Below are 25,432 nucleotides of genomic sequence, written 5' to 3'. Positions count from 1 at the left end.
ACATATGAGACTGCCAAGAGAAAGTCTAAAACAGGTAAGCAGTGGTAGCAGCAGCCAAGAAGGAAAGACAAGACAAGGGGCTGGGCATGATTCTTGGCAAGAACAGTCAGCTGCTGAAGGACCTCAGCCAAGTATAGGGAGAGGAAGAGGTGCAGGTACAAGTAGAGGAAGGAGTATCCCCAGGTTGACAGGAAGAGTGCGACCACCAGCCGAGGACCAACAGGGGGGAGATCCAGGTCGTGGCGGAACAAGAGAGGAGAGGAAGAAAAGACAGGAGGGGGTAGGAAAAGAGGATGTGGATGTGGACGTGGGCATGGGTGTGGGCATGGGCGTGGGCATGGAAAATGTGAAAGACAGAGTACTGAATCCATGCAGAGAGGCAGCAAGTTCCCCCGACTTACAGCGAAGGGAAAGTCATGAAAGAGGGAAAAGAAGGTTGCTGTGGTAGAACAGATGAAAATGAATCTTAATGAATCAGTTCAAGTTGACACACCAGTATTCCTTACTTCCTTTTATGAGCAGTGGGACCAGCGGCCCGTGAGGAAAGAGAGAACATGGGGCTGGGCGTGGTTCTTGCCAAGAACGGTCAGCTGCTGAAGGACCTCAGAGCTGAGCTTAGGCAGAGGGAGAAGGAAAGATGCAGATAGAGGAGGAAGTATCCCAAGGGTGCCAGAGAGAGTGGCACTACCGGCTGATGATCAATACCGGGGAGATCCAGGACATGGCAGGACAGGAGAAGGACAGAAGAAAAGTTAGGAGATAGGAAAAAAAGGATGTGGACGTGGGCGTGGGCATGGGTGTGGGCGTGGGCATGGAAAATGTAAAAGACAGAGTACTGAATCAGTAACACGGAGAGGCAGAGAGTCAAACATTCCCTTCCAGCTGATCCTATCCCTACATTGTTACTTAAGTGCTATCATTCTTCTACTCTTCCAGCACTGACTGAAATTGGTAGCACATCTTTGACATTGGGTTTCTTTGCAACACTGTTTGGCACTGCCGTTATTTCCCCAGTGCTAAAGACACAATGTCAGGGATTGCCCAAAGTGTCAAAGATTTATGATCTGAAAAAAAAAACTCACTGGAACAGCCGTTTCAAAACAACCGACATCCTACATCAAGTCCAATGGATCCTCAGATCCAATGCAGTCGGCTTACGGGTCTTCATATGATATTAAAACTTTCTTCTTTATAGAATTCAGGACCTACACCTCTCAACCATCAAAGGCAGTATTCTGAAAAGTTTATACCCCCTGAATCCGGATCACTCACTTTACACTGCAGATTTTCACTCAGCTATTGTTTTACTGCTGGAAATCACTTGGCTGTTGCCCTATTGTCACTTTTCTATCCACCTAACAAAATACGAAAGCTACCATTCACATATGTGGCCAGGTTTATTATGTCAAGTAATGAGTGTGGAGTACTCGGCATGAGAGAAGTTGGTTGTATCATATGATATCTGTATAACAACACACTTCTTCAGCTACCAACACAGGGAGAGCATTTCAGTTACTGCATTGTATATGTCAGGAAACTTGGTATCAATGTTATACAACATTCTATTAATGATATTCAATAAACCATTATCATAATGTAGTATTCAACATACTGTATCGCAGCTGAAAATTTCATCAACTGTCATCATCAGTATATATATATATAGTACAACTGTATGCATGTATCACTTCTGCATGAAGACATGGACTTATGATACACATATATTTGCACACATATAATCCAATAACAGATATATTCTGATTTATGAAGTTCTTCCGTCGAGATGTTTTTCATTGCAACTGATTGACAAATTGCCCTACATCGACGTAAATTTACGTCGATGTAGGGCAATTTGTCAATCAGTTGCAAAGATATATTCTGTTCTTATACTGACAGCTCACTTCTCACTCTCAAAAATAACACATTAGTAGAAATGCTATCCAGAGGCACAGATATAGCTATAATACAAGCTAAAAGCCTGTACAAACGGGGCATGCATGTAACATCGGAACATGTATTGGTACTGCAAATTTTTTATAACTGCAAAAACATGCTTGAAGGAGACCTGTTGTATGTCAATTGAATTGACAGAAGAAAAAAAAAATATGTATAAAACTTTGGCATTTGATATATGTGTATACAGCAGGTGTACAAATGTGGGTATCATCATGAAGCACAATCTAGTTCAAGAAATTATGTGCGTAAAAATGCATTGTATATCCTGTACAGCTGATGTTATAGATAAAGCAGTCTACAGCAATAACATCTGAAGGGTTACTTCTTCATGTCATGTACCTGACTGTTGTGTTCCAATTGTTGGAATACCCCCTGTGTTGAGCATCATTATATTGCCACCAGTTCTCTGCTTAATGCTCCGTGTTATAGAACTCATGGCCAGAGGGCTTGGGGTCCTAAACTTACCACCTACCTGTTGCGATGCAGCAAGCCTTACACCCGACACACTATTCAATGGGCTGTTGAGCCCGCTTACTACACTGCTCTCCCAGCAGAAATAGCCACACCCCCATTTGACGTTAGTGGCATCGCCGAGGGCTGGACGGGAGTCCCTGCCTCTGCTTGGGCAGGAGTAGAACGGCCGTCCCTGATTGGGACCCGGTCTGGCAGCTACCCGCCTCTTGGTTCTGCGACCGCACTTGCACATCGGCGGGGTGATCTTGGCGCACGGTTTTGGCGTCGTCGCAGTATCAGGAGTGCGGAAGTTTTCGGAGCTCCCCTTCCTCAAGTGTGAGTTACTACCACAAGGTGTCTTGAACACTGGGATCTCATCAGTCTTCACGCCAAGTCGTCCATATTTGGTGATGGAATTCTGGTTGAAAAAAGGGATGCATTGCACAGGAGGTGTTTTCAACTTGCAGTTCTCGAAAATATTGCCACGCTCAGGTGTTCTTTTTTCAACACCACCAATATCTCCAATGCCCTCATGCGATACCTCTTCCCTTATCAAACTGCCCTGCTTGCAGGTAACCTTGGAAGTAACACTCGAGTTCACTCCGCCACAAGAGGACTCCCTTACAGACACGTCCGAGCTTGTCCTGGGAGGTTGGTGTAGCTGATGATCGGAGGAATCAGTGGCACTTAATGTTCCGGGGCAAGGATTTGGTGTAGTGTTTTCTTCCGAAGGCTTGTCTGGGCAAAGTCTTGAGGCTTTGGGAGATTTACACAAGACGGTTGTGTCAGACTTTGGCCTGACAGACGTTGAGTTGTGGGGCTGACCTGTGTGATGACCTGCTCCTCCTGATTGAATGAAAGGATTCACTGTTGTTGTTTTTCCCTTTAAGACAAAAAAAAAGAGAGATTACAAATGACATCACCAGTCTCTTATCTTTCTTTCTCTTCCAGATTTGAATAAGTATTTATTGCATAATCTTAAAACTATCATAGATATATGTAACACAACACAGTTCCACATATGCACATATTCACAAAATATGAAACAACCAAATCAAATCAAATAAATATCAGTTCCCTGTATCATTGAAGCAGATTCCTGAGTGACACTTAACTTAATAAGACTTTACAGAAATAACTTTGCAAACATCTTGTATTTCAGCAGGTACACAGGAGAAACAACCAATCATATATTCACAGTTCAAGGCAGAACTTCTCAATAATGGCCACTGGCCACTCCCAAAGGCAAAAATGTGACTTGTAGACATACAAAAACAGACAGGATATCAGAAACATTAAATAATGAACATAATACATTATCTGAATAGTAAAATCTACCATGGTTAGTTATAAAAGATGGCAACAAAAGCTAGGTTTGACGGCATAAAATAGAAAAGTATGAAATAGTGCCTATGACTAAGGTACATGAGAGATACACCATACAACGGTATAGACCGATTCAATTTCGATGACCTATTCACCTACCGCCGCTAGCGGCGCTATAACGGTCGCCATAACTGGGGGCCAACGGGGGCTTCCAGCGAGCTAGCTACCCAGCGAGTTGCACCTGCAGCTCAGCAGCCTAGCGTACCCATCGCGCATAGTTAGCCGGGCGCGGCCGCTGCGCCGCGGCCGGAGACCGCCGACGCCGCGCTAATATTGTGATTGTTTACTCACTGTGGAAAAGTCATTCAGTGGCTTTTAATGCCTTTCTTTTGTACAAATTGAGTGATTCAGACATATTGATCTACTTTGAAAGCTTCAAAGGAATGATCACGAAAACACATTGTTCAGTTGTTTGAGCATAAATAAAAGAAAAAAAATGGAAATGGAAGCTGCACGGCAGTGTGTGAAATTCAGACACCGCTGACGCATGATAAATTAAGGCAAAATTAAAGACAAGTGAAATACAACGGTATGAAAATGCACAGATTTCGAAACAAACTATGTCTACTAGATTCTCTATTTAAATTAGGTTATCACTGCATATTCGTAAAATATGTTGTTCATCTTAGAAGACAAGTTTAGATCAAAGAATTTGATAATTCACTTATTTTTTTTTTTATCCTTGGTGTCCTACTTGCCAAAGTTAGAATACACTTCCTGGCTAGACTTTATTATTATGACAAACATTTTACAGCCTACACTACAGCTAGATAAATGTTTCAAGATGCGTTAAATTCTTATATTGTTTTCACTCCTTCAATGTTCAGCACTGAATTGACCATAGGCCTATTCAATTTTGGCCTGGAACTCTGAATTTGACTTTTGATAAAGTGATACTTACAAATATTAAACCATTGATGGTGGCAAACATCCGTTTCATAATCATACTAAGAAAGTATGATTTAAAAATCACTTTTGTAGATTATAATATTAGGCGTTTGCTTGATGTTATGCAAGGTTACTTAGACCTAAAACAGTAGAAGTTTTGGTTGTAGACATCAGGCGACGTAGTCGTAACTAAAGTTAGGCATAGATATACGGCCTAAAAACGCCTAGATTTATATTCCGTTTGGTTTGCTTAGTTAGGCTTGCCTGAATTTATCGACAACCGAAAATTATATAGGATATAGGATTCTAGAAGTTAATAGGTCTAAATCTAGTCTGGACTCTTGCCTAGATTTCTAGACAAGATCTAACGTTAGACAGATTCTACCCTGCTGGCCCGACACTCCCGAGTAAAGGCAAAAGCCTGCCCTAAAAAGGTTAAGTTAACTGATAGCTTGCAATTTATTGCACCATATCTAGCTCAAGAATCTTATTCATTATTTGTATTTGATTACATCAGTTAACTTGTCAACAGCCTTGGCTTATTAGCAAGACGTCTGCCTGCGCCTAGCAATAATTCTCCCCAGCGGTTTTTATTCTCTTACACAAATGTGAATATACGGGGCTTACACGCGAGTACCCAAGTCATCGCCAAAGAAATAGAGTCTACAAACATTCACGGATCGTACCGATATTTACCTTGAAATTTAAGTTTTGGCTACAGCCGTATGTCATCTACCCATTCGCTCATAGTCGGTATAAGTTTTTAATTTCATTTATTTTTAATTAGCTAGCGAAAAAAAAAAAGTAGACTCTAGTTGTCACTAGCCAGATGCGTCGATCGCTGCTAGCGCGAGAGATAGCTAGCTGGCCTGGCCGGCTGGCGCCGGGTGGTAAAAGCACTGGCTGCCGCTGGCACCCTTGCCACGCACGCGCGCAGGGCGCTTGCTGACCCGGCCTGTTTGGCCCCCAGCTATGGCGTCGCCTTAAGAGGGCGCACTTCCATGAACAGTCGCTTGAATCGGTCTATATTATTTCAGATTCCTCCTTAAAGTGACCTAGCATTGTCATGATTCGGTATCCAATTCCCACATCCTGTCATTCTTCATTTGACACGATTGAGTGGATTTGAAAAGTAAAGTATTCATGGCACATACACAGAATAGTCTAAACTTGGATATCCCTGATCAGAAAGATATTGCACAACAATTTGATAGTGGATTATTGACTGCTTACTTATAACAGTTTTGCAATTGCTACTAAAATATCTATCAATGGTAAGTGTCCGTATTTCTGATTATTCGAAACATTTGAAATATAACGAAGCAATCTTTATCCAGTTAAAAAAAAAAAGTCAACTAATAACAGTGCAGCTTCACAACTCAAAGATAGTATTTGGCTCACAAATCTTACAAGATGTAGTAACTCAGATTGAAATTTCATACTTTCATTTTTTTTTTTTTCATTGTTGAGGTCATGAAAAAGATCAAGTTCTGAACAAATTGGATTAACCCATTCCCTATCACATTTTGTAATCCATGACTCTACACAAGATGTGCCCGGCTCTCATGGCAATAAGTTAGGTGAGCACAAACTTTTAAGCATAAAGATTGGGGTACTGAAGCAAAATAAAAATCTTGATAATCACTCTTTTCAGTTTTTTTTTTTTTTTAGGTCTTTTTTGGGGGTCCTTTTTTGGCAGGGGCAGAGGGGGTGCCTTTCACTGCAAGCCTTTTTGTCTACATGTCATTAACGTCATAAGCTATTCCTGAATATAATTTGATACCTTTCTGCACGTATTTTAAACAGATTTGTTTCCTTTTTTTCATTCAACAAGTGAAAATGCCTTCAATGAGAGATATTGAGGCTCTAAGAATATGACAAGAAATCCTGACCTCTTTTGGTAGTTGGCAATGTTTTCAATATCTAAGTTTTCTTTTTTTTTTCTTTTTTTTTTTTTGGGGGGGGGGGGGAGGGGGTACAAAAAACACCATAATACAAATATATTCAGTACTCACTACTTGCAGCTTCAGAAACATCACATCAAATTTCAGATTAACCCTATTTTAACTGGGGTGGGGGGCAAATTGACCCCCCCTCAACATTTCGATTCCGCAACGCGCAAAGATTTTGCCGCGTCGTTTCATGACTTTTTTCATTGAAGTCTCCCGCATATTTTGAGACCAAATTAGCGACGTCTGGGTACACCGTTCTGAAGTTACGCAATATTTTGCATATGCATGTCAACCCGAAAACAGCTCAAATTCATGATTTCGTGTGCAAATCCAATTGTGTTTTTTTGTTTAATTGATATAAATTAGATTATTTCACCTTTTAACCAATGAAATTAATAAATTCTAATGTAGATAAGCTTGAAAAAGTGCCTGCAACAAATTTTGGAAAAAAAAAGAATAGAAAACAAAAGATCGAAAAAACAATAAAATACATAAGAAATTAACAAAACATTAAAAAACAAAAGAAATTGATTTTAAATGCGCTATTTTTTACAAGAAAATTGTTTGATGTGTCTTGAACTCTGACACAAAAATTTAGCAATCCTTCCATCTTTTCGATGGAGTTATAGGTGAAAATATGATTTCACGCGTAAATTTGCATAATTAATTCATTAAAAAAATATAAAATCAACATTTTTCTATTGTATGACCATGTAATCTTGTAGTTGACATCTGGCTCCATGTTAAAGGGTGTGTACAGTTCTGGTCGAGGTGAAGATTTAGGTATTAACGTTTTGTGAGATATTCAGAAACCACTCCATGAGATGTCAAAGAGCATGCAGTTCTAAGGGGTATCAAAAGTTTATTCGAAGAAAATCGGTTTTGAAATGGCTGAGATATCCAAAAACAAGGTGAAACAAAGAGATACTAATAAAGGTGGGGCATGTCGTCTTTTATTATTAGCACTTTTGGGGGATATCTCAGCCATTTGAAAACCAATTTTCATCAAATAAAAGTTGAATCCTTCCTAAAATTACATGCTCTTTCATATTTCATAAGAGGCTTTTCATTATCTCACTTAGGAATGTTCAAAACATGAATCCCTACCTCAACCAGTACTGTACAGTCCCTTTAAGGCAAAATTTTGCGGCGATCGCGCAATCGGCGGCTGAGAGCTGAAGGGGGGGGGGGGGGGGGGGTCAAATTGACCCCCCCTCCCCCCAGTAAAAACTTGGTCTCAAATAGCCCAGCTAAAATAGGGTTAAAGTTTGCAAACTTGTGTTGTACATATCAGGCTTGATTCGCAAAGGCTGACTAAATCTAAACCCTGGACTTTTTCTTTTGTCCAAGGCATAAAATGGGGGATTTAAACCATGATGTAGATTTTAATAATCTCAGTAAATATGGGCTAATATTTAATTCCTCTTGATCTATAACACACACAAAAAAGTGATTGGGTATCACATGGAATTCATTCTGAAGTTATCTCCAGTAGACCCCCTGACCCACCGATCTGATAGTCTTCGTAATGCTGAGGAGGCATCCATCCTGAATCATTCGCCACACCAGTCGTGCTGTGTTCCTAGCATCATCCAGACCTGGTCCAAGACGAGAGAGAGAGGGAAGAGAAAGATGGCCACACCCATATGATACACAATAGATGCACATATTGCTACCTTGAGCTGGTAGCGAACGGACAAAATATTCAAGGAAGCACTCTGCACTTTATCAGGCAATGGATGGATATAACGGGAGTACATGAAAAGTCACTATGTCTTCCCTTTTTTATAGTTTGATACGTCAACAATCATTGCCCAACTCTGTTCTTCTTAGCCGGCTAGTCACATTTCTGAAGAAACTCTTCACAATGAAGGAAGCATCATCCCTTCCCCCAAAAAACAAAAATAAAACACAAATTTGATACACAAAAACAGGCATGTAACACGTACATGATCATAAAATTTCTTGCACTGCTGAATATGAAATTCGACACATCTAACTATAACATCTAAAATTAAATGTTGATATTACACAAAACTTGAACAAACATGGCTGCTACTGTATATGTGTATCCATCAGCATTCTCATCCATCTGAACAGGGCTTTCATAAAAGTTCAAGTGTTTGCATGAAGTCTTGTCAGCACATTGCTAGTACAATTATTACACACATATCAAGATCGAGCAATGTTATTCAACATTTGAAGAAAAGAATAATCTGAACTTAGCTAACAGCCATATTGTGCAGCAATAAAAAAAAAAAAGGCAAGAAGAAAAAGAAAAGATGCACACATACAAACACACACATAAACAACATAATCATCATTTCACACCAAGAGAATCTGTTCTCCTCAGCATCAAAAGTAGACTTACCAGAGTGTTGTCTGCCAGCAAACTGGATACCAAGCTCTTGTAGGGCACCATTCAGTCCCTGTGGTCTGCGCTTGTAGAAGCTCTGTGATACATGGGGGCAACGATGTAGAAATGGTATTTTTATCATTCATACATATATACACTTTAACATCTACACAATCACAGTAACTGCAAGCCTGTTCAGTAATTTTCAGATGGACCAAAAAAAGAAAACAGAACAAAGAAGAAAGAGGAAAAGAATAAAGCATTTTGTAAACTTGTACAGAAAATTTCTGTAATTCAATTCAACATCTGGACATTGTCTGAAAAATCAAACATAATCTGTATGAACCATGACAAAAATGCATGATTTCAATCAACTTATGTAATGTGTGATGTAAAATATACCACATCATTCTCCGGGGAAAAAACAAACAAGCAGTTACTGAGAAATTTTTGAAGTCATAAAGGGACCATCATATCCCATATCAAACATGACATCTCATTGCATAAATCAAAAACATCTTTCCACTTGTGTGCAGAATGCATAGTGGGCACTTTGAAGTGCACAAGTAACTTTATGAACTCCTCTTTTGAGTGGTATTGTTGCTTCACAGAGGCTTTATAGCAACAAATAATTCCAATGTCTTAAAAATACAAACGAACAAATTCAAGTATTCTATTTATAAGTGAAAAAATGATCAAAGAAAATGGGATTCTATCGGGATTGGAACCCGAGACCTCTGGATTGCTAGCCCAGTGCTCTACAGACTGAGCTATAGAATTGAAAGCCCTAGTTCAGTGTTCATCCCAGAAACCCTAAAATCATCATTGTTATAGATGTAACATATAAATTTCATATTTCCCTGCAATAGATAAAATTAAAACGCTTTTACAAGTACATAAAACCAGGCCAAGGGATACTGGTACAAATGACATTAACTTACCCTGTATACAGCACGAATGTCAATCCATTGGTTTAGGGTGCTGGGCTTGCAGAGTTGTTTCCGTTGACACTCATAGTGCAGACACACTCCAAGATCCCAGTCTGTGGAATTTCAGTGTTTTATAATATATTATTGTATATAACACAATGTCGCTCATCAAGGATATATCTGGTATAAAGTTTAGGCATGTTTTATTTTGCGTATGGATGTTTATCTAAATGGAGTCAAACAGGGCCTGAGCTTTCTATGCTAGCAGAATCTTCCTCAGAGGCAAAATGACAAACAGGCAGGTGAAGCAATCACATCATGGACTGCATACAACAAGCACAGTCAAGGGAGGGCTAGGGACACAGAATAAAGAAAGCAAATGGGGTGGGTTGGAATCCAAAGGCAGGGAGGCAAACAGGTATTAGGAGGGAGGGGGTAAAGCAAGGGGGTGAACAAACAAAAGGCAGTGGTGGGCCAGTGATGATCCCAGGGATTACGGGGGGGGGGGGGGGGGGGGGGGGGGGGGGGGCAACCTGTGAAGGATAAAGATGAATAGGGAGGCAACATCAGACAAGATAATTAAGGAACAATAGAACTTAGAGGGATAAAAGATAGGAAAAGGGAAGTACTGTAGCAACAACATGAGTGAAGGGGGGGGGGGGGAGAGGGCTGAACAAGCAGCAAGTCCTAACCTCTTGACTTTTTACTCCATTTTACTCTATTGGCTTGCCACTGATTGATAAGCAGTTCAGTTTCAGCAGGTTTTTTTTTTTTGCTTTATTGTTTATATTAAATCAGAAAAAGTTTTAGTTATATTTGAGAATGTAATGAATATCAATGATACTAGCAACTGCTTCACATGTGATGAAAAGGTAAGACAGAGTTAGTTAGGAGAAACCACACAAACAAAATGACTGGTTGTACTTGCACCGAATAAATAAGCAAAATTATCAATTGGTTGGATTAACTCAAACTGACAAGCAAATTTTGACAAATTAATACTGTATTTGAATCGAATATACCACACTTGTATCTTTTGTAGAGATGTTCCAAAACACATTCTTGCACATGTCAGTGAAAACATCAACACATACAAGTTGCCCGATATGCAATGATCATTTTACCTGACCAAGTGATGAAGGTACATAAATTTTTTGCATCATCCTTGGAAGAGTTGAAGACAACAGACTTATCCCTCTCAATCTTCTTCAGCCATGAGTTGAATTGGTTCAGGCAAACAAAGAGGGGCACACCATTATCAACTTGTTCCTGTTAAAAAAAAAAATACATGGAAAAATACATGCAAATCTCAATAGAATCCCATTTTCTTCGCTCAATTTTCCACTAATAAATAATATTCATTTCAGGTCAGTTTTTCTGTTTGCGTTTGTTACATACTCATAAAGCTGCATCACTTCGGTGATCCCTCGCATTTATCCCTAAGTTGAATTATCCCTCGGGTTTATGCCAGGTTCAAGTGTGTACGTGTAGTCACACACAAACGCACTGCTATAGCTTCTGACCATCCGAGCATTGAGAATTTAGGGCTTCAGGGACAAACACTAAACTAGGGCTTTCTATAGCTCAGTCGGTAGAGCACCGGGCTAGCATCCGGAGGTCTCGGGTTCGAATACTGATGGAATCCCATTTTCTTTGCTCAATTTTCCACAAATACAAAAAAAAATACATGTTCATGTATTAGAAATATATTCTTCACATTTGTAGAGTTGTCATACAATTGTACCAGTGATAAAATGATTCTTTAAAAAAAAATCAAACACATACTAATTGCAGATGACATAATGTAGAAAAACAAACAAACATAATTTATTACATGAAACAATGGAAAGTTACTGAAGTGGAGCCATTAGCACCTCATTTCATTTGCTACTTAGGAGCTTGCAGCCAACATTATTTTATGATAGAAGCAATATGCTTTCATATTTTTGATGCAAAACAAGCAAACAGGATATAGACAAACACGAATGGAAAGAAAAATCCTTGTAATTCTGAAACGAGAGATTTCTTAAGATTACCTGTGAAATGCCAGTAAACTCCTTGCAAAATTCACTCAACATTGGGTTCTCATCTGGCATCACATACTGATGGAATTCAAACTCTATCTGTCCTGTCTTGGTGTTCAGGAGAACTGCAGGGAATTCAACTGGAAAAACAAGCAAGATGGACTCAGGACATAACATTTTACCATTGGATTGATTTCAACTGACAACTTTGCATCCATACAGCTACTTTTATTGCCCAATGTCCCATGTCCAATTATGCATTTCATGCGTCTCAGTCTATCAGAATTAAACAGAATATTTTTCCTTACATGCTTACTACTTGTTTACTGGTAAAGTAAGGAACATGTACAAATCTCTGACAAATAGCATAGGGGCAATTCCGCGGTTAGTAACGTTACATTTAAACAAATTTAGATATTTATTTTTACTACTAAATCCCCATTTATTCATTTCAAGTCAAAATCATGTTAAAAACATGTTCATCCTTCCCATATTTATGATATATAAAAGAATGAATACAATCCAATAAATATTAGAATTCCTATGGCAACTAAAAGGGCAGGTTAGTAACGTTACGAAAAAAGGACATATGACAAAAAAATCAAAGTCTTGTAACAAAAAGTGTGCAAAAATTCAGGGTACTTCAAACAAAGTGTTGCATTAATTTCAATTATTGCATCATGACAAATGTTCACGCAAATATTTTTAGCAGTTCGACCGATAATTTATTAGCTAGACCCCCAAAAGCATGGTTAGTAACGTTACGGTTAGTAACGTTACATTTGTCCGAAGTAATTCTGCAGGTCATTTCACCCTTTTGTAATTGACGAAATGTCACATGACTTCTGGAGTATTTAAATGTATTTATCTTTTACCCTTTAGCAAAACTTTGAGGAAAAATTTTAAAAGGAACCCACTGTAATTTACATTTAAGTGAATTTCAGCATCCCCAGTCCCACATGTACATTTTAAATGATGGTTTCAGATCTCGCAAAACCAATAAATACGAAAAATAAAATCTACTGAATTTGAAAGCCCTTTATGATTGGTGAACATCCATTGCATTAGTTGTTACCTAAACTAAAGAGTAAGATAAAGAGGCACATTTCTTTTATCCATGTCATGTCCACCTAACTGCGGAATTGCCCATAGAAGCTTCTGCATAACCTTTTGAAAATAAAGTGAAGATTTATGACAATTTGAAATATTAGTCTTAGGGGCTCATTTGCCCACACGCATGAAATTACTGTGATGATTTGAGGAAGGACACCTACAGGGTTGTAGGTTTACAAGTATCACTTCTGGTCATGTATCACGTGTTTATTGCAGACGGCAGACACAGTCGTATCCTTTCTGCCAAATGTCGTGGTGAACATAATATGGACAATTTCAGGGCTTACATTAACAGCATACAATAGACATCTGCATGTCCATTCAAAGGTCCTTTAAATTGGAGTACAGATTGCACACTATTTTTCTACAGCAATTTGTCCAGTTCTTCTTTTAAAGTACAGTGTGAACAACCAACCTTCTGTGACAGAAATCAAGTTCCTTTTTCCAACTAATACCCCTTTCCCGCTGAAGAAAATCTTCCCCGGGGGCACCTGGGGGCACCCGGGGAACCCCGCAGTGTGAAAGGTCACTCGGTTGAAACCTAGGGGAAGCCTAGGTGAAACACCGATGAAATTTTGGGCAATTTTTACCCGAGAAGCGTCCTGGGTAAACTCCGATAGTTCAACAGGAAATCACCCGGTGGTTCACCGAGAGCGCCCAGCGTGAAAGGTTGTCTCGGTGAAACACTGGGGAAAATATGCAGATTATGTCAAAGGTCATATTTTGTTTCTGGTCATGCACACGTTTTCAGCTAGCTAGTGCGCACTCGACCTCCCAAATCCACACGTACAGGGTACTAGTAATTCGTGTTTGTAAACATACACTCGACACTACTATACTGTATGTCGTTTCGTGTGCAATATGGCGTTCACAGTGCGACAGCATTGTTTTGCATCGTGCTGTGCATTGTATTGTTTAATTAGCATGCCGTGTATACAAAGCTGATATGGGTTTACAGTGTACTTGATCGATTTGATGCGTCCTCCCTCTTCGTCTTCCTCTAGTGTCTAGCTCTTAACTCTTCCAGTAAAGTCTGATACAGTCCGCCTCTTGCTTGATTTTTTTTCGTATTTTGTGCTTTTCTCGTCAAGTGCTGGGTTTACAGCACTGTGCAGGAGAAATCCGTTGACGTTTTGTGCTGTTGAAATTTGAGGGAATTTTGCAAATGGCTGGAGTGTGGACCAAAGACGAAGAGAGACTGTTACTTCAATTACGTAGCGAGGCAGCAGTGAACCAAGAACTGAGCGGGACGTTGGCTGACGCTGCCGCGTACGAGTCCCTCCTCCGAAAACTTGCTGAACATGGGATCGAAAAACCAAATTGCAGATGCACAACAAACTCAAGTACATAAGATCACCCACGTTGCGAGCAGAAAACCCGTCTAGGGGAAAGTTTCACCGAGAGCAGTGTGAAACGACGACACTGGAACTTTCACCGAGAGGTTCCCCGGTGAATTCACCGGGGAACCTCTCGGTGGTTCACCGAGACGGGCAGCGGGAAAGGGGTATAAGAATCAAGTGGAGCAGCAGCAGGAACAAATTCCAGAATCTCTAAGCTTCCCTAAAAGCTGCTATCTTCTGCCACTCCCAAGAAGCTTCCAGAAGCAGACTTACTTCACATCAAAGCCAGATATCCCTACACTTCAACATACAAACTGTACTGTCGACACTGTGGTATCACAAATGTGCATATATGCATACAGCTACACGTATGCTAATGTATCCTTAGGCCGAGTTCACATACAAGTATACGGTATTCGCTATTCGCTATGCGCCATCAAGTCGACCCAGTACACCATCATCCGCACCATCAACTCCCTACTTCTTCCTCCTACACAATCATCCCAGCAATAACAATTTCTAAACTGCATCAGAATGTCAGTCTACATGCTTATTTTTGCTAAAGGGCAAATCCAGACCAAAATTTTCATCATTTCATAAACGAAAGATGGTATACGCTGCTCGAAAATCAAACAAGCGCGATTCCCACTATGCTATACTATTCTATGCCATTCGGCATTTTCGAATAGTGCCCTCCTATGTGAATCGGTGTTAGGGAAACCTATCGTTCGATTCAAGCTATTCGTGTGCCCTTGAAAACGCGCACCGAATACCCGAATAGTATACTTCTATGTGAATGCAGCCTAACATACAAATGTACACGCTTGCATGTTTCCACTTGGGAACTATATTTTCTTTCAGCTAATGTACATTTCAGTACACAGGCATGGCACCTGTGTACAGTGAATGTGTCAAATTCTTGTATTACACTAAGACATGGTTCAATTTGCATCCATACCAGTCAAGATGTAAACGCAGAAATGTACACAACCAAAGAGCCAACCCTGGACACATACCAGGAGTGCCAAACCTGTTACTACACACACACACAAATCACACAATTACATTACAACTGTCCTTGGCCGACATGAATCTTGATCTAAGATGCACTGTATAAGCCAGTTCGGAGTTAGTTCATGGGCACATTGGTATGAATGACCTTTCTTTTTTTCTCGAGTCGGTTAGGGCATGGACCTAATATAACATGGACTATTCATGGCAGTCTTTCTTTGATGAAATGATTGTCACCGTCACCTGATTATGTGCATCTTAATGAGTACATTCAGGTGTCTTGACAATAACGATTGTGTAATCATGTATCGTCACTAACAAAAGAATCGTTTCACTTATTTCAGTCTTGTTTCGCTGATGTGCCTTTTTTCAGACGGAAATGTCTTTGAATAACAGATGATGAGGAGCTGCAAACCTGAGATTATTACAAATTTTGTGTCAAAAGATGGGTAATTGCTGATTCGCACATTTTCGCACACGCATAAGACCTTGTCTAATGGCAAGATATATCTGTTCTCTACCATTACCGTCCCTTTTTGCTCTGGAATAAGCTGGAGAAAAGTGAAATATTGAGATCAAAAATGACAATCATTCTGCGAAAATGTTAGCTTTCTTTTAAAAACTTCCTGCTTCTCCCAAGCGAAATTGTTTGAGGTATGATTTCCTAACATACACCACAACTGCACATTCACTTTACTTGATTTTTGTGAGTTATTTTCTTCTGCACATATAGTTTTAGATTTCTCGAATCTCCGTCTTGTTCTTCTCCCGGCTTGCTGGCGGTGACGATCATGGGATCAAAGCAGTGAAGCATGCTAAAAATGTCTTTGTGGCGCTTTTGAGATGTACGGGTGCATGAATTAATTAACGATATGATGAATGTCCAAGGTCCATGGTTAGGGGCACTTCACTTGTTTTCAGCGCATAAGCTTTACCTAATAATTTATGGGATTCATCAATCCTGGTCAAACAAAGAATGAACTTGTATAGACCAGATGGCCAGAATGATCCATCAAATAACACTTGGAAAAGCAGCCATTTCATTGCTTTGCACTGCTATTGATATTATTGCCAAAAAATATACCAATTTTTTGTCAGGTGGATGTGCTGGCAAGCACCATTTACAAGGATTGCATGAATAATCATTTCATCACAAATGCTTATCTCAGTGAATTAAAAAACCAATGCCCCTATTGGTACGAATGACCTTGTTCTGCTCATGCACAAACTGGAACTGTGAACTGGCTTTATACATGGTATACTTCATATTTGTGACTTTTGCAAATTGAGGACTGCAACCTTAGACTACAGTTGTACATGCAACAAATTGTCATACTTACTTATTTCTTGATTGCTGTTTTTCTTATCTTTCCAGCACGTTGATTCAAAGTCTATGACCACAACATACGAGAAAGTCTGACCTGCAAAATAATAACATGAGGGAAACTAAAGTTTTGATTAGACTGACTTCATACTAACTGTTTTACAAATTGATCCTTATCCTGGCAGTGTTTTCTTTCCTTTGGACATGTGCAGGGAAAATCATATCTACAGCTGTACACGATCAAATATGGCCCAAAAGACCACACCTATTTTAAACAAATTATAAATGTGTTCTGTTGCCCTCTCTACTATATGTCCAGGGAATGTTCCACATTTGCTAAACATGCCCTGCAAAACAATGTACAGTTGAACCTCTCGTATCCGGACAAGTCGGGACCGGGGCTCATCCGGATAAGGGATTTGGCCGGATACGGGAGACTCAATGCTTTATACATGTATACATACACATGAACTGATGTAGCCCACTGTAGTACCACATGTAGTAATGTGTATACTGCAACCTTTTCATTGTTACACTCAGTAACAGACCCAAAAATAGAGGTTCGTGTTTGCAAGAATGAAATCATTCTTTTTTTTTAATTCTTGGGATGATTTACCTAAATAATTATTAAGAAATGTATCAAGTAGATCTTGAAAATAAACAGTACGAGTTGACGAAACTACGCTTCAAAATTTGATCATCACGGTTCGGCAAAGTCGACTGTAGGTCGCCATTGTTAGATGGTCTCCCTCTCTCTCTTTGTGTGTGTACTGTGCGTGAACAATTTTTGAGTGTTCAATATCACTCGTTGCTCAGCCAATGACTCGAAACAATGCATGTCTATCTAGTCATATCGAAGGCTGTGTATGGACCTATATGTGGCAATGCGATTTATATGAGAGGACTCAAGTGCATGATCTGTCCAGTTTCTTGCGATGATTTTGGGATGTTTGGGGATGTTAAAATGTCTGAAGGTACGCAATTTGGAAGGAAATTTGATGTAATGTATACCATGTTGGAAGTAATGTGTAATTCATGTGTGTTTGTGTAAGAGTTCTCAAGGAGTTGGGAATCCCCCTTTCCTCCCGTAATTATTTTAAAAAACATCACGGCGAGATTGCATCCGTATAATAGAGAGATCCGGATAAAGGGAGGCCGGATAAGAGAGGTTCAACTGTATATGGATGTACATGTACGCTGTATTTAGTGTATATTTGCAAAGAGAAGGCTTGAACTGGCCCTTCTTTGAGTAGTAACTGATCAGCAAATTTCTTGTGGTTCTTTCACCATAAAGAGATTTTAAACACATGTATACAAAATGCAGCCTGATAGACATAACAATGAATACACAAGCAAGCAAATAAAATAAAGTGGTTTCTGAATCCCTACGCCCAAAAGGGATGGTGGATGTGTACAATGTAGGTCTTTCTTCTACTGTGGAGTGTCATACTAATCATGTATGATCTGAACATGTAAAGTGTACAACAGATTTGTATGTTCTTTGTGAAACCACTTCCAGGTTTTAGCATGTATCATGAGATCCTGAGCAAATATACAACTCTGGAAAAGTGAAAACTTTATCACAACTTTTAATAAAAGACTACTGTAAAACATGATATATTCGCGGCATGAATTTTTCGCAGATTGGAGCCGACAGCCTTTTTCGTGGCATGAAATTTTCGCGAAGTGTTACTGGCGTTCAATGCATATACTGTAAACAAGGACTTTCGCGTGCATTTTAATTTCGCGAATCTTGGCGCTCGCGAAATTCGCGAAATGAAAGTGCACGCGAAAATTCCTCGTTTTACAGTATATGAGTATACAGTAAGTGAATTAATAGGGTCCCATTTTCATTTTCTGGAAAATCAAAACTTTTGTGCATAGATTTTAAATACAATGTATACAGGGAAATGTATAGAAATTACTGTATAGACAACGAGCCACATTTTCCCTCATTTAAGCAATTCAACAAGATGTAAACATATTGCAATTCTTTTGGATAGACAACTGATCGTATGCATATTTACATGTCACTGGTGAATTCTTGGGCAGTTTGCTCTTTCTCTTGTCCAATGTTGATGCAGTCCGCTTCCGAAGTAGCCCAAGTTCCCTGCATTGACATTGGTTTGGAGAGTACCGTATACAAATCATGGGAAATGAGGAGGGTAAATTTACAGTTAAACAATCTGAGGAAACCGGAGGAAAAAAGAATGAAGGAAATCCTCACTACAAACACTAGTTAGTAATACACATAATTATTATTAACACATCTTTGCCATTCACTACCCTCACTGGATCAGTCCGGGAAACCCGCTCATGAGGCCAGCCAGCTCCCCCGTACGAGCACTCCTCCGCCTCATGTGGCCTGTATAGAGCCTCATGACGCCCCCTGGGAGAGAGACTCATAAAGCTTCTGTTTACTTTTTATTCATCTCACATCTGACATATAAATCGTTGCAACTTTGCACAGTGATTTCTTGTTACACACACATGTCCACTATTCATGATGAAAAAAAAAATCATGTTTTTTTTTTTGCAACAATCGAGTTTTAATCAACTGATGCACAGCGACCCATCGAAACATGGGTGCCAGCGGGTTGGCTCAACGCAAGGCTGCCGCACCTAGCGGCCTGATCCGACTAAATATTTTCAGTTCTTTTTTTCTGAGGCTCTCTCCTTTCTGTGCACGAATCAGCCTTGTGAAGCTGAAGTCTGACATCTTTTTACAAAAATTCGTAACAGGAAAAACAAGGAAAAGTAGAAATTACGTGGTGCGTAATATATGTCCCCGCCGGAAGTACATGTAGCATTTAGTAGCAAAATGTACAATATAGGTAAAAAGATCAAGGTCAAAGGTCAAAAAAAGTCAAAGGTCAAAATTCTATGTAGAAGTTTTGAAGCCCTCACCTAGTGCCATCACATAAAGCAAACGGAATCGAAATCGGGTAAGAAATGGCGAAGGGTAGCATTTTGTAGCCAATGTACAATATAGGTAAAAAATCAAGGTCAAAGGTCAAAGAAGTCAAAGGTCAAAATTTTGTGTAGAAGTTTTGAAGCCCTCACCTAGTGCCATCGCATAAAGCAAACGGAATCGAAATCGGGTTAGAAATGGCGAAGGAGTAGCATTTGGTAGCAAAATGTACAATACAGGTCAAAAATCAAGGTCACAGGTCAAAGAAGTCAAAGGTCAAAATTCTGTGTAGAAGTTTTGAAGCCCTCACCTAGTGCCATCACTTAAAGCAAACAGAATTGAAATCGGGTTACAAATGGCGAAGGAGTAGCATTTTGTAGCAAAATGTACAATATAGGTCAAAAATCAAGGTCAAAGGTCAAAGAAGTCAAAGGTCAAAATTCTGTGTAGAAGTTTTGAAGCCCTCACCTAGTGCCATCATATTTAAAAGCAAACGGAATCAAAATGGGGTTAGAAATGGCGAAGGAGTAGCATTTTGAAGCAAAATGCACAACATAGGTTAAAGGTCACAACTGAAATTCTGTGTAGAAGTTTCAAAGCTCCCATGTAGTGCAATCATATAAAGCACACAGAATCAAAATCGGGTTAGAAATGGCGAAGGAGTAGCATTTTGAACATTTTGATCACACACGGACGCACAGACGGACGGACAGACGGACACACAGACACACACACACGTACGGAGCCTGTTTCATAGTCCCCTGCTCGAACTCGTTCGGTGGGGACAATAAAATCAGTACTAACCTGATCTTGTGCATATATTACAAATTACTTTTCCACACTGATAGAGTAGGTGGGTACTCCAGTTTGTGAGCAAACTAATCACTTTGTAGGTATGACGGGTTCATTTTCTTTGTCAATTCCGTGACGCGACATCACATCACATAATGCATCCAGCACATACAGACAGCGCGCAAGCTGTGAGATTTTCAGAGCGAGCCTGTGCACGCATCAGAGGATACTGACTGTATCCTCCGGTGCGTGCGCATGTTTTTGTAAAAAGATGTCAGACTTCACCTTCACGAGGCTGATTCGTGCACAGAGAGGTGAGAGCCACAGAAAAAAGCACCGAAAATATTTAGTCGGATCAGGCGCCCGTGTTTCGATGGGTTGCTGTGCATCGCTTGATTAAAACTCAATTGTTGTTATGCATAATAATAATAATTTTTTCTTCTTTTCATCATGGATAGTGGACATGCACATGAGTGTAACACAAACTCAAGGTGCAAAGATGCGACAATTTATATATATATGTCAGATTTGAGATGAATAAAGAGTAAACAAGGACTGAAGGAGCTTCATGAGTCTTTCTCCCAGGGGCATCATGAGGCTTTACGGAGACTTTCGTATCAGTCGCCACGTCTCGTACTCAAGCATTGCCTCGAGCCGGCCTGGCGACACTCGCGCCAGTACATCGCTCGCATTTACAGCATTCGCATGGGTCGTTTGACATCGCATTTAAGAGTCCATGATTCCAGATATGATGCCTCAAACCGATTTTGCTCAAAGTTTCGTGATACGACTTATGAAACTTGTGAAGCTTTATGGACATAATCAAGCGAATTGCCGCAGTCCTTTCATTTTCGCGTGCATTGCAAAAAAGCGTGGAGACTCCTTATAAGGGGTGCCCCGGGGGTACTTATAAAAAAACGGGGTTACTTATAAGGGGGACGTGGTTACTTATAAGGAGGGGCCAACCATAGACCAGGGTTCTATACATTACATCATTAGAATCTTTATAAGTGAAGTTTAGACCAGTGAGACGTCTAACCCGTTAGATTAGTTACTTTAATTTATATGTTAGAGATAGAGAGTCTACTTGTTGTAGATATTAAAGCTTTACCAAGTCTCACACATTGTGAGACTCAAGCAAATAGGGTTTGTCTCACAATCTCATGCATGACACCCATTTTTCTCACGCATCGGAAGCATAGCTTAAAGCATTAAAGTCTGAAAAGAGAGTTGTAATTGAAGGCATATTTCCCTTTTGTCTTTCAAAATACAGATAAGTAAAAAATAGTCACTCATGTATGCACCGGCTTGCACCATTAAAGGGATGGTACACTCCCGTACAGTATTGGTGGAGATGAGAATTGGGCTTTTAACTTTGGCCCTTTAACTTTTTGCGAGATTACGAAAAAACACTTATGATGATATAGTACAGAGCATACCATTTTAAGAGGAATTCAAAGTTTATTTGATGAAAATCGGGTTTGGAATAACTGAAACATCCAAAAACAAAGTAAAACAAAGCGATCGTAATAAAGTGTTGGTCCCACACTTTATTAGAATCGCTCTTTTTTGGATATCTCAGCCATTTCAAAACCAATTTTCATCAAATAAACATTGAATTCCTCTTAGAATTGTTTGCTCTTTCATATTTCATAAGAGGTTTCTCATTTATCTCACCAAAAGATGTTAGAAACCTGAAATTAGGTCTCAACCAAAACTATACGATCCCTTTAAGAGCTAAAAATTGAAAAAAATCCCTACCGTGGGAGGGTGGACACCCCCTGCCACACCCTCCCCTGGCCCCTCGCTCAGTCACTTCACTCTCTCGCTCCACATACAGTGTATGCGCGCGCGCAGAGATGCCGAGTCATGAAAATCTCACTCATCAACATTTTTTGAACTTGCCATCTAGACTTCTAATCAAGTTCTTATGTAAAATGTAGATACTACAGTTAGGCTAAGTACAAAAGGTAAATTAGTAGAAGATCTACAATCTGTAGAAACGGTGCAGTGTAGCCAGAGTGTAAGTCTATTTAAAATGGTTGTGCTTACCTTGCTAACTCTTTTGTGGACTTCATCTTTGACTTCAGATACGTAATACTGCCGGTTAATACTGCAGCATTGCCACTTGCATTTGCACACGCAAAAACAGTAAGTATGCACCACTGCACTGGACTGCTGGCTGGCAAAATACGCACTTCTCTAGTTCTAGCTTCTCTATATCTCTCTCCAGACTCTGTCTCTGATCGATGTGGCTGGCCTCCTGTCCAAATTAAGACCAGTACAAAAAACAAACGGCTCAGGCTAACACGGGCGTACAAGCAAATGTTAGGCCAGGCCAAAATCAGCCAGCCAGCCAGTGCAGTGCCAGGCGAGGCCGGTGTAGTAGGCGATTATGTCCCCCCCTGCTGGAGCACCGGCCCACGCCCAAGGCCTAGGAGAGAACCTGCCACTGCTCAAGTGCCGACGCCCCTGGCTGCGGGATGTTGTGGGCATGGATCAGTGGATGGTACGCGTGAGCGTGAGGAGGACAGCACTTGCGAAGATCGCAATCATCGAGATTCTCGAACGAGCGAGACGTCAGACCACCTAACGATAGTTCACACGTTTACCTACATACAGTCAACCATTATATTTACAGCTCCACAGAGTTTCAACTATTTCGGGTTTGGACATAAGGAGTGGACAACGTCCGTAGTCCTAGCATTAGTTCTTGTTTTTGAATGAACCGGTCCGTCCGTGTGTGTTGTTCATGTTGCTCTCTAGCTCTTTGCTGGTCACGTGACCACGTATCCAGCACTGATTACCAAAGAGGAAGCGCACGCAGAGGGTCTACTCCATAGAGAGGTATACATCTCTATGGTCTACTCCGAGAAAAATCTCTCTCGGTTTTATGTAATACGCTCATGGGCAGCTTCTTGCGCCATTTTAGGAAGCAAAGCAAGCGATAGCGGGGTATATTTACGTGACCCTAAATGCATGGAGAGGCATCTGCCTTCCTTTCATTTTCTCCCTTATAGGGAGGCATTCAGGGGAGAAGAAGTACTTCGGACTCATTACAACATTTAGAAGTATCATTTCCTCCTAAGAACGAAATATAAATACAGAAATTCAATTTATTATCAAATCTGCAGTCCTTCAAAATTCGAGCTAACTATCTTAACATGATGTGTTTGATATGCCCACAGCTTCAGACTCTTCAGAGCCCTCTCTCTCAACTCTTCTCCTGGTTAACAATGCAGGGGCGGATCCAGGAATTCTGTAAAGGGGGGGGGGGGGGCGTGAGTAATATTTCTGGTGCCACTTCCAGGTTTCATTTCATTGTTTTTCTTTTTATTTCTTTTGGTTTTTTTTTACGAAAAAATAAAAGGGGGCGTGCGCCGGTTGCGCCCCCCTCTGGATCCGCCACTGCAATGTAGGCTAATATACCATGGTTTCCCCAGGACAAATAATAGAAATTAATGTAGGAGGTCAATAAAATTATTCTTTCTAACAGTCTTTTACAGAAAAGCTGAACACTCATTTCTTCTTTTGGGGTTATCTTTATTTTTTTATTCAGGCCCCTATTTATTTTTTGGAGGGGGTATACCGTGGATGGGGTAATGTAGACCTCTTGATACGCGTGAAATTTTCACAGTGTGTTGGCATTTGTTGAATTTATGAATTGTATGTCTCTTTTTTGTGTGCTGAACATGTTGCCATCCTTGGGTCGCTGTGTATATTTTCAACAACACGCATGTCAAATTTCACATATTTTTTGACATTCTGTTGAAAAAAGTGAAAATGAAAATGGAATTTGAATTTGAATTAACATATAGGACCAAACGGACGAGTGGTATTACTTTTATTGTGTATGATATGCACGGATATGGGCAGAATATCCTTTCAGTTGCTGAATCATGAGCCTTCCTGAAGTTATCAGCATTCTTCTTCTCATAGTTTTATCATTATTTTCTTTTTATCATAATCGTGATCTTCGTCGCCGTCACCTTATATTTTCACATTACTGATCCCCGCCTATACAGACAACGTCTCTTGCATGACCGGCGGAGTGTTTTAAAAAGTGGAGGGGGGGGCACTTCCGGGTTTCACGAGCTAACAAGCAAAAATGAAAAAGGTCCTCAGCTCATATTTTCCCTACCTTGCACTTCCGGGTTTCTTCAGCTGACAAGCAAAAAAATAAATAAACCAAACCAAAACAAAAACAAAAACAAAACGAAAAAGGTCTTCAGAGGAAAAACATTACCTTACCGTGATCACACTTTAAGATCTCTATCTATTTCTATTTAGTGCCACCCCCCCCCCCCTCCGGCCCCCGGCCCCCGGCCCCCCTGTTCCGCCGGCCATACTTGTTAACGATAACACATGTTTAATATTCTTGTTCTAGAAAAATATTCCTGACTAAAGTGTGGCCATGTGTAGTGATTTGTGTTCAGGGGGAGGGGTTGAACGTACATTAATTGCCTTTCTTGACCGCAATACACATGCCAGATCGTCTCTTTTGGCCCCAAATTTTGATACCTCCAGGGGCCTGTCTTATAAAGACTTGTGATAGAAATCAATCACAAGTTTTGTGTGTGCTGCAATGCAAGTTGCGATTGATTTGGGGACTTGTGATCGATTTGAAGGCTTTATAAGACGGGGCCCAGGTCTGATTTGAGGACTTGTCTATGTACACCACTGCCCCCCTCCCCCGTCCCGTCGGAGCTTTTGGATTTTTCATGTAGAAATTCAACAATCTCAGCACCCACTTTGGTGGAATTTAGATGTTTATAATCGAAGAGAAAATATTCTGGGACGATGGGATTGGCTGAATCGTGGTATATCTGCAATCACCTCTATAGATCCAATCTGTATTTGAGGTCGCGAGTGGGGCCCGGGGGGTGGGGGGGGGGGGTGGTAGGATGTCTTCCTCCCATACGAGGGAGCTTTTATATTGTCAGAATTTATATTATACCAGGGAGGTGGAAGAGAGTCTTCCACCTCCCTGATTATAC

General features: G+C 40.3%; 1 protein-coding gene across 1 annotated transcript; it reads right to left on the bottom strand.

Annotated features, from left to right (window-relative positions):
• Positions 1-512: 512 nt before the first annotated feature.
• Positions 513-22,562, bottom strand: LOC139743233 (ERI1 exoribonuclease 2-like). Its single transcript, XM_071653726.1, has 10 exons — positions 22,488-22,562; positions 18,760-18,842; positions 16,749-16,829; positions 11,957-12,084; positions 11,045-11,189; positions 9,933-10,033; positions 9,007-9,088; positions 8,133-8,233; positions 2,296-3,292; positions 513-691 (listed from the first exon to the last, which is right to left on the bottom strand). The coding sequence occupies exons 1-10, from the start codon at positions 22,511-22,513 to the stop codon at positions 513-515; spliced, it is 1,923 nt and encodes a 640-aa protein (XP_071509827.1). The 5' UTR covers positions 22,514-22,562.
• Positions 22,563-25,432: the final 2,870 nt, after the last annotated feature.

This window comes from Diadema antillarum, unplaced genomic scaffold, assembly GCF_040938485.1.
Source record: "Diadema antillarum isolate AM-2024a unplaced genomic scaffold, OU_Dant_1.0 seq00001060_RagTag, whole genome shotgun sequence".
Classification (NCBI taxonomy): domain Eukaryota; kingdom Metazoa; phylum Echinodermata; class Echinoidea; order Diadematoida; family Diadematidae; genus Diadema; species Diadema antillarum.
The sequence above is the reverse complement of the archived record's forward strand: the minus strand, read 5'-3'. Positions and strand labels throughout refer to the sequence as shown.